The sequence below is a fragment of the Nilaparvata lugens genome, chromosome 7 (genome assembly GCF_014356525.2).
Source record: "Nilaparvata lugens isolate BPH chromosome 7, ASM1435652v1, whole genome shotgun sequence".
Lineage (NCBI taxonomy): Eukaryota > Metazoa > Arthropoda > Insecta > Hemiptera > Delphacidae > Nilaparvata > Nilaparvata lugens.
This window is the reverse complement of record NC_052510.1, coordinates 33,875,006-33,893,004: the sequence shown is the minus strand read 5'-3', so window position 1 is coordinate 33,893,004 and position 17,999 is coordinate 33,875,006. Positions and strand designations below refer to the sequence as shown.

The 17,999-nt window shown below is 32.6% G+C and overlaps 1 protein-coding gene across 6 annotated transcripts in view; it reads left to right on the top strand.

The window, feature by feature from the left end:
- The window catches only part of LOC111054394 (HEAT repeat-containing protein 5B), a 170,947-nt gene extending 153,226 nt beyond the window's left edge, over positions 1-17,721 (top strand). For 3 of the 6 annotated variants that reach the window (XM_039432602.1, XM_039432598.1, XM_039432600.1), the window contains 8 exons: positions 156-271; positions 2,631-2,897; positions 5,304-5,540; positions 7,782-7,933; positions 9,077-9,290; positions 10,375-10,389; positions 12,685-12,830; positions 13,982-17,721. In XM_039432602.1, the coding sequence (XP_039288536.1) occupies positions 156-271; positions 2,631-2,897; positions 5,304-5,540; positions 7,782-7,933; positions 9,077-9,290; positions 10,375-10,389; positions 12,685-12,830; positions 13,982-14,182 (1,348 nt within the window). In that variant the 3' untranslated portion in view covers positions 14,183-17,721. The remainder of the gene's footprint in view (positions 1-155; positions 272-2,630; positions 2,898-5,303; positions 5,541-7,781; positions 7,934-9,076; positions 9,291-10,374; positions 10,390-12,684; positions 12,831-13,981) is intronic. The other 3 variants (XM_039432601.1, XM_039432599.1, XM_039432603.1) reach the window with 1 other exon arrangement.
- Positions 17,722-17,999: the final 278 nt, after the last annotated feature.

Below are 17,999 nucleotides of genomic sequence, written 5' to 3'. Positions count from 1 at the left end.
CCTACCTACTACCATAGGTAAGGAAAGTATTGCTTTCGAAAAAAATTATGGTACCCCAATTTCATGTTCCAATTGATGACTTTATCAGTTTTTTTTAATCACAGCAAATATCAATATATTAACTAGGAAACTAATTGAAAGTTGTATTTTTTCAGGTTATTGTTGACCAGAGATAGCCCCGAAGCTCATCTTTTGGTAATGGAGGTTTTGAAACAGGTTATGAAAGCTGCTCAAGAAACACTTGACTCGTCTAAAAAGAAGAAACTAAAAGGCAAGAGAATATAAAAACTTATAGATGAAAGTCCTTAATTCAGATTTTATATACTTGCAGATTTAATCATTTTGCAATCCTGCTCTCTGGTTATACTAGGTTTTAAAATAGAGAAATTAGTGAAATATTCAAACCATCATTTTCAATATATTCAAAACCATGAAATTTTATTACTCAATAGTTGTATTGTTTTGTTAATTATTTCAATCAGTTTTCTATCTTACAAATGATTGTAGATTGTCAATGAATGATTCAAGTTTTGTCTTGGAAGACAAATCAATAATATTGATAATCAATATTTAGAATTTATGAAATAATTTTATTTAATTTCTTTATTTTCATTAGACCCCATTCATTTATAGCAAGATAAAGAAAGGAAAAAAAGATGTTGTCGAATTCCACTATAACATTTTTATTCACCAAAACTAGTTTTCGTTGCCTATGGCAACATCTTCAGTGGCAACTGAAGCTGATTAATCAGCTTGAAGCTGATTAAAAATGTTATAGTGGAATTCGACAACATCTTTTTTTCCTTTCTTTATCTTAATATGGAGAAGTTCCACAATATCTCTGATAAAAGTGTTAAATTTGTTACATTTATAGCACTTGAAATATAAATATTCTTCACCATTTGACAATATTGAAATTTTTGTCTTGGTAGCAAAATCAATAATTGTTTAATTAATATTTAGAATTTATGAAATATTATTATTATTGAATTTTTGGATCTTATCCGTTATGTGCCAAGAAATGTACTCCCTCCAATTTCTACTTTGGTGTAGTTCTAGTAGTTCTAATTTTCGCTACTAGGCTGTGTTACTATCGCACTTCCATCGTTTAGCGGGTAATGAGAATTCAATTTGAAATCTGTAAATTGGAAGAAAACTTGAAAGGTGTTTATCAGGGCATCAGGGGTGATTTCTACTACGGTATTATTGATAGGAGTACGAGTCTCAAGTTGAATTTCAAAGTTTTCTATTCATAAAATCCCGAAACTCATGAAATCCAGACATTGCTATTCATTAAAGTACCAATAACATAAATATGCTAATCCTTCTCATTAATGAAGCAAGGGTGTAATATTAACAAAATAAAGACATTCATTTTTTTGAAAAAAAGTTTTGCAAGTTGTGAAAATATTAAATATACAGTTGATAATACAGATAAAGTGTCACTTACTTTTATGAATAGAAAACTTTGAAATTCAACTTGAGACTCGTAGGCTACCCGTATCAATGGTACCGTAGTAGAAATCACCCCTGATACCCTGATAAAACCTTTCAAGATTCCTTCCAATTTATATACATTTACTGATTTCAAATTGAATTCTCATTACCCGCTAAACGATGGAAGTGCGATAGTAACGCAGCCTAGTAGCGAAAATTAGAACTACTAGAACTACACCAAAGTAGAAATTGGAGGGAGTACATTTCTTGGCACATAACGGATAAGATCCATTGAATTTAATATAATATCGTGTATACCTGCAAATTATGGATTTATGATTTGATTAATTCAAATTATGAATTCATGAATGAATTAATGAATGATTAGTTAAATGAATTACATTTTTATAATATTATTATGGAAAATAAAAAAATTTTTGAAATAACAGAAAAATGGGAGTAGCGTGGTAGCGGTAGTCGTTTAGTCGTTTGTATTGTATTGTATTGGTATTCATTCCATTCCGATTTGACACTTGACACTATAATATAATATCTTGATGTTATAGAATATAATATATAATACTACATCTATAGACACTAACATAGAGAAACGATAGCGTAAGTAGATTTCCCATGGTATAGGGCGTTTATGACGCAACTTTTACTGTTATCCCAAGCCGATAGTTCACGTATTTCTTTCCCATGCAGCTGTGTGACGCTGGTATTCTCTCATATTGTGCCGTTCATACACTCTCACCCTAACAAAACAGTAAAAATTGGCAATAATCGACAGTAATCGGCTTGAGATAACAGTAAAAGTCGCGACATAAACGCCCTATACCATGGGATATCTACTTACGCTGTTTCTCTATGACACTATACACTAACTTGATAATCACATTAGTGATTTAAATAATAATATTATACTTATAATACAAATGAAAGTGCATAACAGATAGTTGAAATATGTGTTGTCTATAAAAAATGTGAGTATTGAGAAGAGGATTAGCTGATTAGTCAAGTTAATTGTTAGCTAAGTTAAGTTAATCAGCCTAGCAAATTGTATAGCCTCGTGGTTAAGTGATAGAGTGGACATTACTGTCCCAACTACACCACATCAACAAATAAAAAAGGCATTTTATTTTAATAATTATTATTAGTAATTTTATTTGTTGCATTTTGTGTGTTGTCAGAAATGGCGCCGGCCAACCAAGAGGCGTCGGTGCGCGGGACAGTGGACTGTGAGGGAGAGGGGGGTGAATGTGGTGAATTGGTGCCCGGCTCGTCGCTGGCGTTCGCCGTCCTCGAAGTCTGCCTCTGTCTGCTCGTCAGGCAGCTGCCTGCACTCAACCCCTCCCCCTCGCCGAACCCCCCTGCCCCCAACCCCCACCCCTCGGCCCAGCTCATCGCCTGCGCGCTCACCACCATGCAAATGCTGCCCAAGCTCTGTTCGCCGCTAGGTACATACCTATACAATCACAATAGAATAGAAAATAATGGAAAAGCCGTTTATTGAATCATATCAAGCTACCTTGCAGAGGTCACTTTACATATCTGTATAAAAAAGTATATATAGTATATATAGTATAAAGTATATATAGTCTTTATATTGTATAATATTGCTTGAGAGTGGTCATAGATAAAATAGTGTATTCAACGGTTCTATTTCTATATTCACATTCTTCTTCTATCTATATATTATATCCTTTTTTCCAAATCTACACTATTGTTGAAAAATAAGGAAACAGTTGAATATTTCTTTTAAAAAGGAAAATTGAAGATAGATCTGATTGGAGATCATATTGTAATAAAAATAACTACTTTTCTGTTGCATCGAAATTTTGATCCGCCATCTTGGAACCACCAATCCAACTTCTTTTTTTTTTAATTGGTAGGTGGTCATATGATACATGATTTCGGTACAGAATTTCAAGAGAAAATGAATGGCGAAAACTAAAAATCGATATCTCAAACCGTTGAAAAGTTATTCACATTCAAAGATACTAATAAATCATTTGTCTATCATTTATATAATATAATAATAGATGAAAGAAATGGCTTATACACGAACGGGATAGGAAATTCACGAATGACGCATCATCATGTCTGAACTACTGGACTGACTAACTTGAAATATTGCATATTTATTCTTGATTTACCGAGGATGGTTATAGGCCTATTTTGAATTCTTAAAGATTTCTGAACGTCAAGTTTTTAATTAGACCCTTGCGGAGCACTGGTTGCCTGCTATAGTTTGTGTAGAATAAGTTGAGACTTGGCCCTCCATCCGAAGAAATTACAGGGTTGCCAAATCGTGTAAAATTGCTACTTCCTCAAATTTCCAATTCAATGTCAGAATATCATCCCCGATATCCTAGTAGTACTAAAAAAGCTTCAGGGTTGAAGGATTAAAAGGAAATTTAACTTTTATGATAAAATTGGAAACATCGCGTCGATTTGTTTTTCTTTTGAATACTACTACTCTCAGAATAATGAGGCGTCGGAACACGTAATAATTTTATATCAAATTAACGGGGAGAATGTCTCCTTTCTATTGGTGTCTGGATCATTTCTATCCGACTTATAGCTATTTTTAATTAATGATTATGTTTGTCAATGTCGAGACATTTCGTGCAGAAAACATGAAATTTTCGACATGCTAGAAACTTTTTTGTTTCAAAAGATAAGTAAGTGGTGAAAGCGAGAAAGTTTCTCAGAAATAATTGAAATTATTTTTATCACGCATTACGACGCCCCATGATTCTGAGAGAAGTGATATTCAAAAGAAAAACAAATCTTCACGATGTTTCCAATTTTATCATAAAAGTTAAATTTCCTTTTAATCCTTCAACCCTGAAGCTTTTTTAGTACTACTAGGATATAGGGGATGATATTCTACATCCAATTCTGACATTGAATTGGAAATTTGAAAAAGTTGCAATTTTACACGATTTGGCAACCTTGTAATTTCTACGGATGGAGGGCCAAGTCTCAACTTATTTTACACAAACTTTAGTAATATTATAAAGGAAGGAACTGTCTTATACATGTACGGATATACTTGGTTAATTATATACCAAGGGCAATCCACAGCGTGGGTGAAAAGTCCGAGAACGGCTTAATATTGTGTATGAGATATGGCGAAAACCGCATATCGATATCTCAAACCGTTCAGAAGATATTCACATTATTAATCAATACCACTTCTGTATTTCATTTCTGATATACATGATATCAATTAATAATGTGAATATCTTCTGAACGGTTTGAAATATCGATATGCGCTTTTCGCCATTCATTTTTTCTTGAAATTTCGTATCGAAATCATGTATCACATGACTACCTTCCTATTTAAAAAAATAAAGTTGCATTCAATATGGCGGATGGTGGACCATATTTTTAAAGTCATAGCCTAGTAAAGTAGTATTTTCAATTTGAGTAGGATCCCCGATCACACCCACCATAAAGCATTACCTTTGTGTATGAGATATGAAGCCGTTCTAGGCTTTTTTTCTCTCCTTTCTGATTTGAATAGTATTGATTAATACTGTGAATATCTTCTAAACGGTTTGATATATCGATATGCGGTTTTCGACATTCTTTTTTTCTTGAAATTTCGTATCGAAATCACGTATCGCATGACCACCTTTCTATTTAAAAAAATTAATTTGCATTCAATATGGCGGATCCAAGATGGCGGACCAGATTTTTGAAGTCATAGTAAAGTAGTATTTTAAATTTATGTAGGATCCCCAATCACACCCACCATCAAATTACCTTTGTGTTTGAGATATTAAGCCGTTCTCGGACTTTTCACCAACAAAAAGCCTCCTCGAAATGTGAATAATGATATGTTTGTGTTGCAGGTGCTATATCAATCCTGCCGACAATCCTGTACCTGACGACGGGAGTGCTGCGGGAGTGTGCGCTTAAGGATGTGTCGGATGAGGGGGTGCTGGCGCAGGGGGTGGCCGTGACGGCGGCACTACACTGCCTCAAGGCACTCGCCACCGACAAGTACAGCCTCGACGAGCGATGCAGCCGGCAGTGGCGAGCTCTGCTGCAGAGTGCACTCGCCAAGCTCATCGATCTTGCCAAGACCGGTCAGTACACCTGTAACCATAGCATAACAATATATCCCATGATATAGGCCATTGAAGTTTGTGTAATAACCAGGTATTTTATTCTGAAATAGTTGGAACACTCCATGATGATACAAGTATTGGAATAAGCCTGAGTAGTTTTCCTCTCAAATTGAGATTAAGATTAAGTCAAGCTGAATGTTAGATGGTTTGAAATAAGGTACAATTGAGATGGATGATGAAAAAATATTTAAAATTATGATTTACAATTCCAAATAAATTCTAAAATTCAATATATAGAATGATAGTTTGATTGGAAGTTGTAGAATCGTTTGCACAGTTCCAGTTTAATCTCAGTGCAAACTTGATTGAACCAATGAAAAGTTTAATTTGCTCTAATGCCATCTATTTTCATATCAAACTATCAGTTGATTCTATTCAGTTCAAGCTTTCACTGTGTGAACGCCACTTATTGTTAAATGGTTGAGTAAACCCATGAACACACAACTATGAATTAGACTAAATAGTTGGATTTGAAAAGTGTTATTTTTAAATCTCAAGTTCATACTGTAGAATATCAAATAAAGATTGAAAGATTAGATAGAGTAGTAAAGTTGAGAAGATTCAGAAGCTATGATATAATTAACTTTTGGTGAGGCTACTTTTTATCTGGAAATAAGAAATCGAATTACCCTTTATTAAAAATTTTATCCACAACATGTTTCAACATTTCAATAAAACATTTTTGAAACATGTTGTTAATGAAAGTTTCTAATAAAGGGTACTTAGATTTTTCATTTCATATCATTGAAAACATAAATATGGGATTTCCCACGAGAATCTGGGAAACACAAAATTATAAGATGTTAGGAATCCAAGAATATGTAAACATTTTTGAAACATGTTGTTAATGAAAGTTTCTAATAAAGGGTACTTAGATTTTTCATTTCATATCATTGAAAACATAAATATGGGATTTCCCACGAGAATCTGGGAAACACAAAATTATAAGATGTGAGGAATCCAAGAATATGTAAGTTCTTCTAGTAAGATAAATGTAGTTGTTGAATTTGAATAATCTCGCAAGAATTACCTTAATAGGACTACAGTAGACAAATAATAATTGAGAAAATTTTATCATAGAGAAAAGATAGCATAAGCAGATATCCCGTGGTATAAGTCGTTGATATTCCAAATTTCAAGCCGATTACTGTCTTATTATTATTGTTTTGGTCGGGTGAGAGTATAAGAACGGCACAGTATGAAAGTCTACGAGCGTCACACAGCTTCATGAAAAAGGATTATCGGCTTGAGTTGGCAATTCACTTTGGAACATAAACGCCATTAGCCTACCAATTGATGTCTCCTTATGCTATCTATTTTCTGTGGTGCAACTTATCCAAAAATAGATTATATTATATTTTGTAGATGTTTGAAATTGGTGTGACTAAGGCCTATTCACACCTACATATATGTTTTGAATGTTTATTTGCACTTATTTATTTGCTAATCTTGTAATCAAGTTTTTCTGGATCTACTTATTTAGGTTTGGTCAACACAGTCTCTTATAAAAATATCCTCATCTATTTCACTTTTCATAACGAACTGCTAGTTAATAACATTTGTGAACAATTTTGAAGACACTGCAGTCTTTTTTTTATAATTGTTATTAAAAACTAGTACTCACATGTAATGTGGAGTGCTTTCGGATTTTCACATCCATTTTTAGCACTCATTTGCAGTTTAAATTCTACAGTAAGTTAATGGCAGTTCACCTTGAAGAATGTAGTCTGGGCACAAATGTACTAAAAAAGGCACTCTATGCTTATTATCGTCGGGTAACAAACGTGGGAAATTCTCTTCGTGTAGAAAGTTGCTCAGTACTTCATGGTCCAATAGTAACCTGAAACAAATCATCTTGATATGAATATGATTTCAATATTCATCAAATTGTTATACATACTACCTCGATTCCTTGTATTCCACTTAATAATCAAAGAGTTATTTATATTGATGTGATGATTTTGTGTTGTGATGGATGTTTGTGTTGATGACAGGATCAGATGACAAGTAGAAAGTTGCTCAGTACTTCATGGTCCAATAGTAACCTGAAACAAATCATCTTGATATGAATATGATTTCAATATTCATCAAATTGTTATTCATACTACCTCGATTCCTTGTATTCCACTTAATAATCAAAGAGTTATTTATATTGATGTGATGATTTTGTGTTGTGATGGATGTTTGTGTGGATGACAGGATCAGATGACAAGAAGATGGACGAGGTGACGATGATGCTGGCGATGACTGTGTTGGTGCTGCACACGCCAGCTGACGTGGTGTCGGCGCCCAACCTCCAGTATCCCTGCATCAATCACTTCCGCCAATCACTGCAGAGCCCCAATATACAGGTGTGTTTCAATCACTTCAAACTGACTGTATTCCAGTGCTAATAGTTTCAAGTATTTTCTGATAGGGGACTATTATGTTATAAATACAGTTCTATACACTTATCAATCGATTTTCATAATACAGTAGCATACTATCATATAGAACATAGAACATATCTTTTTTACACACATAATATGATTGTATATGGCTAGTAATGAATCGAATAATGCTCAAACTTGGTTTGTATAACATAAGTTGAGACTTATTCCATCCGAAGGAATAATAGCTTTGCCAAATCTTGTAAAATTTCCTGTTTCTCAAATTTCTAATTCAACAACCACAGAATTGTATGTAGAATATCATCCCCGATATTCCAGTAATGCTGAAAATACTTTATTCCATTCGATGTATATTTTATCTTCAATAGAAATAAAACTGGGTAGTAACAATAATTGTTACTTCAATATAAAACATTAAAATATATATATATATATATATATATATATATATATATATATATATATATATTTCATTATCTAATTAATACATTCATGTTCATTTAATCATTCAGAATTACACAACTTACAGAAAAGTACCACAGGTTTAATCCCAAAACGGTTCCAATTGAAATGTTGTGTAAGATAATAAGATAGAAAGCAATATTCACACTAGCTCGACTCAAATCTCGAAGCCACTTCATATATCTGCGTTTCAAGTGAGTTAGTTTGAGTCATTTCTTGAAAATGAGGAAAAAATCAAAACTTTCAGAAATAATTTTTCCAGAATGTATCCGCAAAATGTCATGACCTTTATCTCTCACCAAATTTGAAGTTATCTGTTTCAAAAATTCAAACTTCAGGCGCTCATATCTCAAAACGTAATTATCAGAATTTTTCTGGTAGAGCATTTTCTCTTGACAGCTTCTTGCCGCACCCCTCTTGACAGCATCACAGACAAAATAAGTAATATTTACTTCCTCAATGTCAGCATGAACTGAGTTACGCTTCTACCCTCCTCAAGTACTCTGGCTCTAGCATCATTCAATCTTCAATTTCATTTGCACATAATTATTTTCCAAAATAATTATTTGAATAGATTTATATTACAGTATTTGAATATTAAGATATATTACTTATTGAAACTCGATCGGTTGTAATTTGAAGGTGAGGGTGAAGTGTGTGCAGACACTACGCAGTATATTCTCACACAGTGAAAAGGCGGTAACAACTGGCTACATCCATGCTCTGGCTCCTAGAATCGTGGAGTACCTCCATTCAGAGGCCGCTCGGAATCCCACATCTGACAACGAACTGCTCCTCACTCTCGAGAGTATCTACACCATCGAAAGTCTAGTTCCTCTTTCTGAACCGAAACATCGTAAGTATTCCATTCAATTATACTATCATTAATATGAGTATTCCATCCAAATATACTATCATTCATTTATGTTCAAGTATTAAATGGCAAGGATCATTATCCTTTATTATCCGCCTTAATTATCTACTCGTTCTCCAACTACTACAGATGGGGATGTTGTAACGCAAATTTGTGAATTTATATCAATTAACAGACTTGTCATAATAATTATAACACGTAATTACTCTTGAGAGTTGAGTTTAGTGTTGTACTCAACTAATAGAATGAATCTTAAACCTCACCATCATAAAAAGAAGTTCTGAACCATGATAGAATTGTCGCTTTTATGAATTGTCAAACTATTTTCACTTCTAAATTTATTTACGACAACCAGATTATGTAACCCGCACTCCGCAAGGGTATGTGAAAAACACAAATAGATGAATTTGTGTTATAGATCTGAAAATTGAAAGAATTATCCTATCAAATTCACAATTGGAAAAATTAATTATTATTTTATTCATTATTTTGTCAAAATTACATGAATAATCATTATTAAAGTTGAAAAATGGTAGCAAAAATGTGGGCTCTAAGCAGCCTACCTCTGAACTCACTCAAACCGTGGATGTTCGCATCCAGTGACGGGCACGCTATCATCCAGGACACGGCTCCACTCACTTAACTTATTATTTGTTCACCTTTTATTGTCACGTTATCTTTAATTCACAGAATGGATATTTTTTTCAATGATCAAATCAGAATTAATTGATTAATTTCATAAATAATTCATTCAATCATTAGATGATTAGTATTGAATTTAGAATTAATTCATACATGGATGAAAATGAAAATAAGCGTATGACCATCATCGGTAAATTCATAATCGTTATGCATCATTTCAAGTTAATCAGTTCGATAGTTCAGAAGTGATAATGCGTCAACCATGTATTTCCTTATACCGTACATATTATTTCAATTGTCTATTTTATTAATAGCATAGAAGATAATAGAAGAATAAAAGATGAAATTATCACAACCTTGTTTTTTCAAATGGTTTTTAGTCACTCAATAAGCTTTTTATATGAAATTATCCTATGCTCTCTAGGAGACGTGATGCAAGGCAAGTCTACGAATACTAATATTAATTGACAACCTGATAATTTTGTATTTGCATTTTGATTTTTGGTTGGATGTCTACTGTTGCATGAGCCGGATAAGAAATCTTTTGAATGTCACAACCAACTGCAAGAGTTCGCTACAATTACATTTGCTTGAGATTAAATTTTAATATCGAATCCTATCTTATTTTATTGCTTACTCATTTCTATTACTTGTTGTTTTTAATAAAATAATCGATTCTCGTTCCAATTCTTCCATTTATTATTTAGACACTGAAGATTGTGATACCAGCCTTTTTTACCTTGTTGCTTTTAATGTTAAGTGTTTTCTATGCTACTTTCTCACTCTAGAATGCTAAACTACATGGGCATTTCTTATGATAGCTTCTTCAAACTCTGGCTTGATATTTCCCAATTCATAATATTTTCTACTTTATGCGCCACGTAGGCTATATTTCCTCTATCTGCATACTTCATATGAGTTTCTTACTTTTGGATGTAAATTCTTCTCAAGGATATTCGATTGTGTTAATTGAACAACATCAATAGGCCTAATGTACGTTTCTGTCTTCCCTTTTTCTGTGTGCTATTTCACTCTAATTGTGCATGGTTCTTCCTTTATGTGATATATTCCTTACTGCTATTTTTGGGCATGATCTACAACTTGCCTGTGATCAATTGTGTTGAAATGTTATCCAATCATAAAGGAGCATCCCTAGATCTTGTAAGGTGTAAGGAGGAGAGGTATTTCCCCACATGCAAAACGTATGATCTTTCGAATAAAATACTGTTCAAATATTGTAATTTGTTGACGTTAATAGTTGATTTGAATCCCACTCAAGATTATATGTTTGCAAACTAGAGTGAAGTATTGTTATTGAGAAAGAGGTTTCTATCAGTGGGGGTTGCAAAATTGTTATTTGTGGACAAGGTTTCTACCAGTATAATAATGAAGAAGGCGTTACAAAATCTGCTATTTTGTTTTATTAAATAATTTAGGGATGCTCTTTGATTAAATTTTGTACTAGTATTTTACCAGTGAAATGTATTGCATAAGTTTACTCTCATGCTTCCATGTTATGAATAATTGAAGCATGTCAATAAAAAAATTTAAATTTAATTAATTAGTGAACCCCCGGGCTAGAGAACTCGCTCATGAACTATTGTAGTCCAGTCACCAAGTACTTTTTGCTGGAAAGAAACAAGCTGAATTTCTCGTGCAATGGTACTGGATTATAGGACAACTTGAATACGCAAAGTTGACCTTGTAATGAATTTGAATTTAAAAAAAAAAACGAGTCAAATTTTCGGAAAAGAGAATTTCCAGTTTTTATTGACTATATCTCCCATGTGTGATACAAAATCCCTCCGGGCATAATCTTGTGCTTTACAACCTGATACCAGGTATATCGCTCCATTTAAGATAGATTTGCAGGTACACCTGATAACAATGTCCCTGCTTGTATTTCGAAAAACACCAAATGTTCAGCTTCAACCATCATCACTGACTTCATTGTCCTCACTTTGTGATTTCACTCAATAATTCAGTCTCCTAAGATCATGTTATTTTTGACGGAATTATGTTACATGATATTGAATAGCCATGACGAGTTGAGGAGAATCACCTTTCACTAAAAGGAGATCCGATCATTGTGTCAAAGGTTATGAGTGTTGAAAATAAAGATACTTGTCTCTCCACTGAAATTACATCTAACGGGTGATTCTGAAAGTACTTCCTTGTACATTCTTGATTTTACTTCAACCTATATTTCCATACACGAACAATGGCTATCTTCTATATTTCTATATTCAAAGCTATGTATCTCGGTAACCCGATATTACAAAAAAAACTGGAATTGATAGTAGAACTGAATCCTCTTATTTCATTTGCAGTAAATTATCTATGAAAAAATATGTTTGTGAAGTTTGATCGTTCATTTCCAAAAATTAAGAAAACTTGGCTCAAACTTACTTCAAAACTTACTCCCGATTGTAAGTAGGCTCAAGTCTTTGAAATTCAACCAATGAAAGAAGCGGATAACGTCTTCAGACGTCCGTGCAACAGGATCTTTAGTCTGTTAATTAAAAAATAAATCGATGAAATATTGTAAGTGAGAGTTCTAATGCGGACACACACACTGGTTGGCTTTGACGCAGCTTACAAGATACATTTTTTCTATTTCTTATTTATGTTTATTAAATAATTATAACTATGATGATATCTCAATATTAACTATCCTTCTTAATCTCATCTGTTATTTTATTTTGATTTTAAATATATTTGTTTTTGCTTATAGGAATCCAAATGCTATCAATGCTCGTGCCAATTGTAATAGATTGTCTCCTGGAAGGACCAGCTCTGAAAGAAGCCAATCGATTTTGTAAGAGCTTACATGAACAGGCTCTACAGCTGCTGATGAAAATTGGACCTCAATATCCTCAGGTAGGTCTAATATTTTTCAAATAACCAGTTCCTGACAAAATTGTTTTTTTGCTACGCATTATGCACGTGAGCTATAGGCTTGTGCGTGGGTAATGAGACGGTGATGAGAGATGAGTGGACATACAGTTTAGCTGGCTTCCAAACTACCGGGAAGGGATTTTAAAACTCATAAATGGTATTTAGAGGAGTTGGGCTTTTGAAATGGTCACCCTTACAACGGGAGTAGCAGGCGCATGGAGCTGAGCTCATCAGCACGACCACAAATCCAATCGCTTCCCAAATTCGCTCAGAAATACACATTTTTTGTGTCATTTTCATGAAAATGTAATTATTACAAAGTGACAATTTTATTACATTTTTATTATTCAAATAATGAGAACTGCTCTAATCATGTTCCTGGGTATTTCTTCATCTTGCCTTGATGTGTTACCTTGAGTTAGCTTCAGAATTACTTGGAAGAAGCAATTGATATATTTTATTCAATTGAACAATCATTCAATGATTTCAATTATTTATTTCAGCCAAAAAATTACATTAAGTATATTAGGCTAAGTCATATCTGATCGATGTATGATAACTAGCTCATTTCAACACAAGATTTGGTTTATTTAGTAGACTACACTTATAAGACATTACATGTTGCATTCTACCATATACCATATTCATCTGTAATAAAATTCGACCGTTCAATAGAAATAATACTTTATTTATATTTCTGCCTTACACTAAAAATGTTTTTTGAAAGCTGAAATTTACAACTTTGAAAAATTATATCCATTAGTACAATAATACGATTTATTAGTCTTGATATTTATATCAAGAACTTTCATTTAATCAAAAACTATATTTCGTGCTATATTCATGTATCAGCCCGGTTGTACAAACGCCGGTTGAATTTTAATCGTGATTAATTTCACGAGAACCAATCAGAAAATGCTTTTTTCGAAAAGAAGGCTTCTCTGATTGGTTCTCGTGAAATTAATTGCGATTAAAATTTAACCGGCTTTTGTGCAACCGGCACCCAACATTCCTTATTCAATAAAATATGTAAACTTTTATTAATATAATGTCTAATGACAATAAATGTTTTAATAATCTATTTTTCCGTTACTTGAAGACTTAATTTATTCACTGATGTTGCCTGTGATTAGGAGTTCAAAGCACTGATCAGCCAGTCGAGTGAGATGAGAACGCGCCTGGAGTCGGCGGTGCGGACCAATCAGCAGCAGCAGCAGCAGCAGCAGCAGAGAGCCAAAGCCGAGTCTGTCTCCACCAAGGCCCAAGGCCTCCACCACCCTTCAGCCGCACCAACAATCAAGCTTAAGACTGACTTTAGAAATTTCACTACCTAAACCCTGTACAGTAATCAGTCTTTCATTTTATCGGCTAGTGTAGACGGCGTGCCGTTAACTCTATCTCACCCACAGTTTGTCACATGTAATTTTGTCTCTCGTGTCAATAATACAGGGAAAACGGTAGTCCTTAGTTGTATTATGTTGAATGATTGAATTAATAAATAAATACATTGAACAAAAATAAAACTAGGAAAATATTTCAATAGTGGCTGTGATTCTGTTGTAAAGTTGAACAGAAAACTTTGAACTGAAATTTTGTTCAGATAAAGTATTGCACCTGTCGAGTTACAAAAATATTGTATTTCAACAAGTATGTGAGCCCCATTCAAGATATCATTATTCTCTGACTTTTTTTCTGTGCTGAAATTTTATGCTCAGCTCAGAGAGATCCCGTATTCTTCTATTTAGTAGATCTACTTAATATTCTTGAGATTTATAGATACTGTATTAGAAATTGAAAATTAATTTTCTTGATAACTACAACTAAGGGATCAGTTATCTTTGTTTCTCAGTCTATCTTGTAGACTAATATTGATCTAGTCTATGTAGACTCTTGTAGACTAATTGATTGACTTGATTGATCAAATTCAAATTGATAAATTGATCTTAGCATTAGCCATTTGTAAACAAATATCATATTTGTATTCTCATTTGAACTCAGATTTTGAGGCAAGTACATATTGAATGGATCCATAGGGTTTTTTGTTTGAATCTGGATAGGATATTTCTGTGCAAATGTGCAAGTTGTGTTTCTCATCAATGTTGAGTACAGATTGTTGATATATCATTGAACAAATACTTAACGTTCTTCATTATATACTAAAATAGATTATTTTCTCAGGGTTTGAATTGACGTCAAGCACTGTTCCAATTCTATTTTGACTATTTTCAACTATTCAATGCTGAACATTTTCATATTTCAAATAATGTTTTATTGGAATCATTACAGAAACAATTTGTGTTTACTTTAGTATCAAGTTTTTAGAAGATAAATAGTTTAATCAATTGCAGGAAGTATTCAATTTTCTTAGTGACAAATTCTAGGTGGGATATTGTTGATTGCAGCTGATTGTAAATTTGTGTGTAGAAATAAATAAATAATCTAAATAATGTTGGAAGAGCTCATTAATTTATCAATTGTTGTAGTTTGATGTTAGAGTTATTTAAGAGATTAGACAATTTTGAAATAGTTATTTCTCCTATCCAACATTGGAGGCGCTTCAAAAAATTGATGAAGATTTTCTTACAGTCTTATTCTATCCAATGACTATGAACACAATTGATGTCTTCCCGTATTTCCTCTCTATAGTTATTTATATTAGTTCCCTTGGATGAGTTTTAAATCAATATTTTTGTCTGGCTTTCACATTAATTTGTTTGCATCATAAATTATATAGTTTTAATATGTTTACTCTGTTAAACTCAATTTCCCCTTCTTCTATAATGTCTATATGCATTCGACTAATATTCAGCTATTTACAAACTTGACATGTATTCAATTTATTGTATTTTTTGGTAGCATATAATACAAACTACGTCAATTCAATTGAAAAAGCCTACCAATCTTAATTATTCTCTACAAAACCTATTCTACCATCCATCGTTAATTTCCAACAATTTTCACTCATTCTCCTAACACCTCTTACATATTGTCAAGACTAGTATTGGAACTATTTAGCACGTAGTAAACTTATATGTGATTATTATTAGTTAGAATAAAAGTGCCAATTACTTCAACCATTTACATTTTAGATTCCCTTAATGGTTTCCATATTCTAGTATTATCAATCGAATATATGATTGAACTGATGTTTTTGTAGATTTTTGAACTATTGGATTTTCCAAACAATATTAATTTTTCCCAAAGTTTGAAATGAACCAAAATCCAAATGAGCACGGTATTTGAATTGAAAATCGATGTTATTGACAATTTTCCTGTCTAGAGTCTAGGGTGTTGAACACACTATGAACATTGTCTGGCTGATCTGGTTTTGAAAATGTGTTTTTTTTTTAATGAAATACTACAATCTGTGATGAACCTATCTTTTATAGTAAATTGTAAATTGTTTAATTTTGAACATTCCTCATAAAATTCATCATATTGGTTTCATTGTGCTATTATTATTCGAATATCACTTCATTTATTTTGTAATATATTTATAAAATAATGCTTAATAATACAAAAATCGAAATGATATCATCACAGTTACAACTAGAATATTTCTACATCACGATTATTTTTATATTAGGCCTATAACAGTGTAACAAGTATGCATTATATTCGGAAGAGCAATTGAAACTATTTATCAGGTTTTTTTTTTGTATAATAGGCAAAATATTATACGCACAAAGTTGTTCTCTATGTACATGCTATTGAAAAGGAGCACTGCTGGAGATAGGCTATATCGTAATACTGACTCTTATTCTGTAGGGGAATGTGATTGAAAGCTATTGAATTTACTCTAGACAAGGGGGGAGACGACCCTAGTTTAGCAGCGCGGGCCAGATTTGATCCACCTGTGTTTTCCCTACGGTATAGGAATAATATTTTTTAACATATATGTAATATGACTGTTGGATAAAAGTAATTCACTGATATGATTTTATAACTCACTGCAATTGAATAATAAACTTAGAAAATAACCACTGAAAATAACACTGGAAGGCGGCAACCATTAAAAAGTTAATGAAATCAAATAAAACCCACTGATATTGAAGTATTGAGCCGCCAAAACAACCCCCCCCCCACCGCGAAGCTTGTTGGCCTATCTGGTAAACCAATTGACCAAATAAATAATAATTGAAGAAATTAGTGTTCATCTCTACATTTGATTGAGATAGATGTCATTGTCAATAATTCTACTATAGTGAACACTTAAAATCACTTGATCTTATTCCTTAATACAGTTGAATATGTGTTGGTTTTAAGACAAAACCATGGCGCCCTGTCAAGTGTGTTAGAATTTGCAATATCAATGTTTCTCAATTTCACATTGAACAAAGATGATTATGAAATTATATTTCCTTTACATCTTAGCAAAAACAATTTTCGGCCTCAAGTTTATTCTAATCACTAGTGACTTTTCTCAAGGATATGGTAAAACTCTGAATGGTTTTTTGTTTAAAGACAAAAATCGATATTCACATTCGGCTAGACAGGTACTGCACTATTTTTTTATAATTATTACTGTATTCTACTTTTAAGTTGTGCAAAGACTGTTGTGCAAAATAGCTGTATTCAGTACCTATTGAATTATTATTGTGATCATCAAGTTCAAGAATTGAACTTTGCAATTCAAATTATTTGTTGGATTACATAATAATTGAAGTTTTTTTTTATTAAACATCTACATATTGAATGAAATTCTATTTATCTGTAGGAGACCGGATGAAATCACTATAATATATTGAGCGACAACTAAAATGTTTTAGCTTGTTGCAAAAATTAAAATATCTATGTTATATTGAATATTATATATTATAGTCAATGTAGTGTTTATATCTATGTGATGAATATAAATGAATTTACAAAACTAGAACTATTGATTTTTTTAGTATTCTATTTTCCAAATTCTATAACATTTTTAGACCAGGGAAAGTTCTACACACTAAAATCATTAAAATCCTTGAAGCCCAGCTTTCCAAAATATGTCTGCTTCGTTGAGCAAAAACAGAATTTGGTTGTTATGGGAGTGTTGGCACTATTTGGTTGTTATGGGAGTGTTGGCACTATTTGGTTTTTATGGGAGTGTTGGCACTATTATTTGGTTGTTATGGGACGAGGAGGATCGTGGAGACGAAACAATAGGCTATC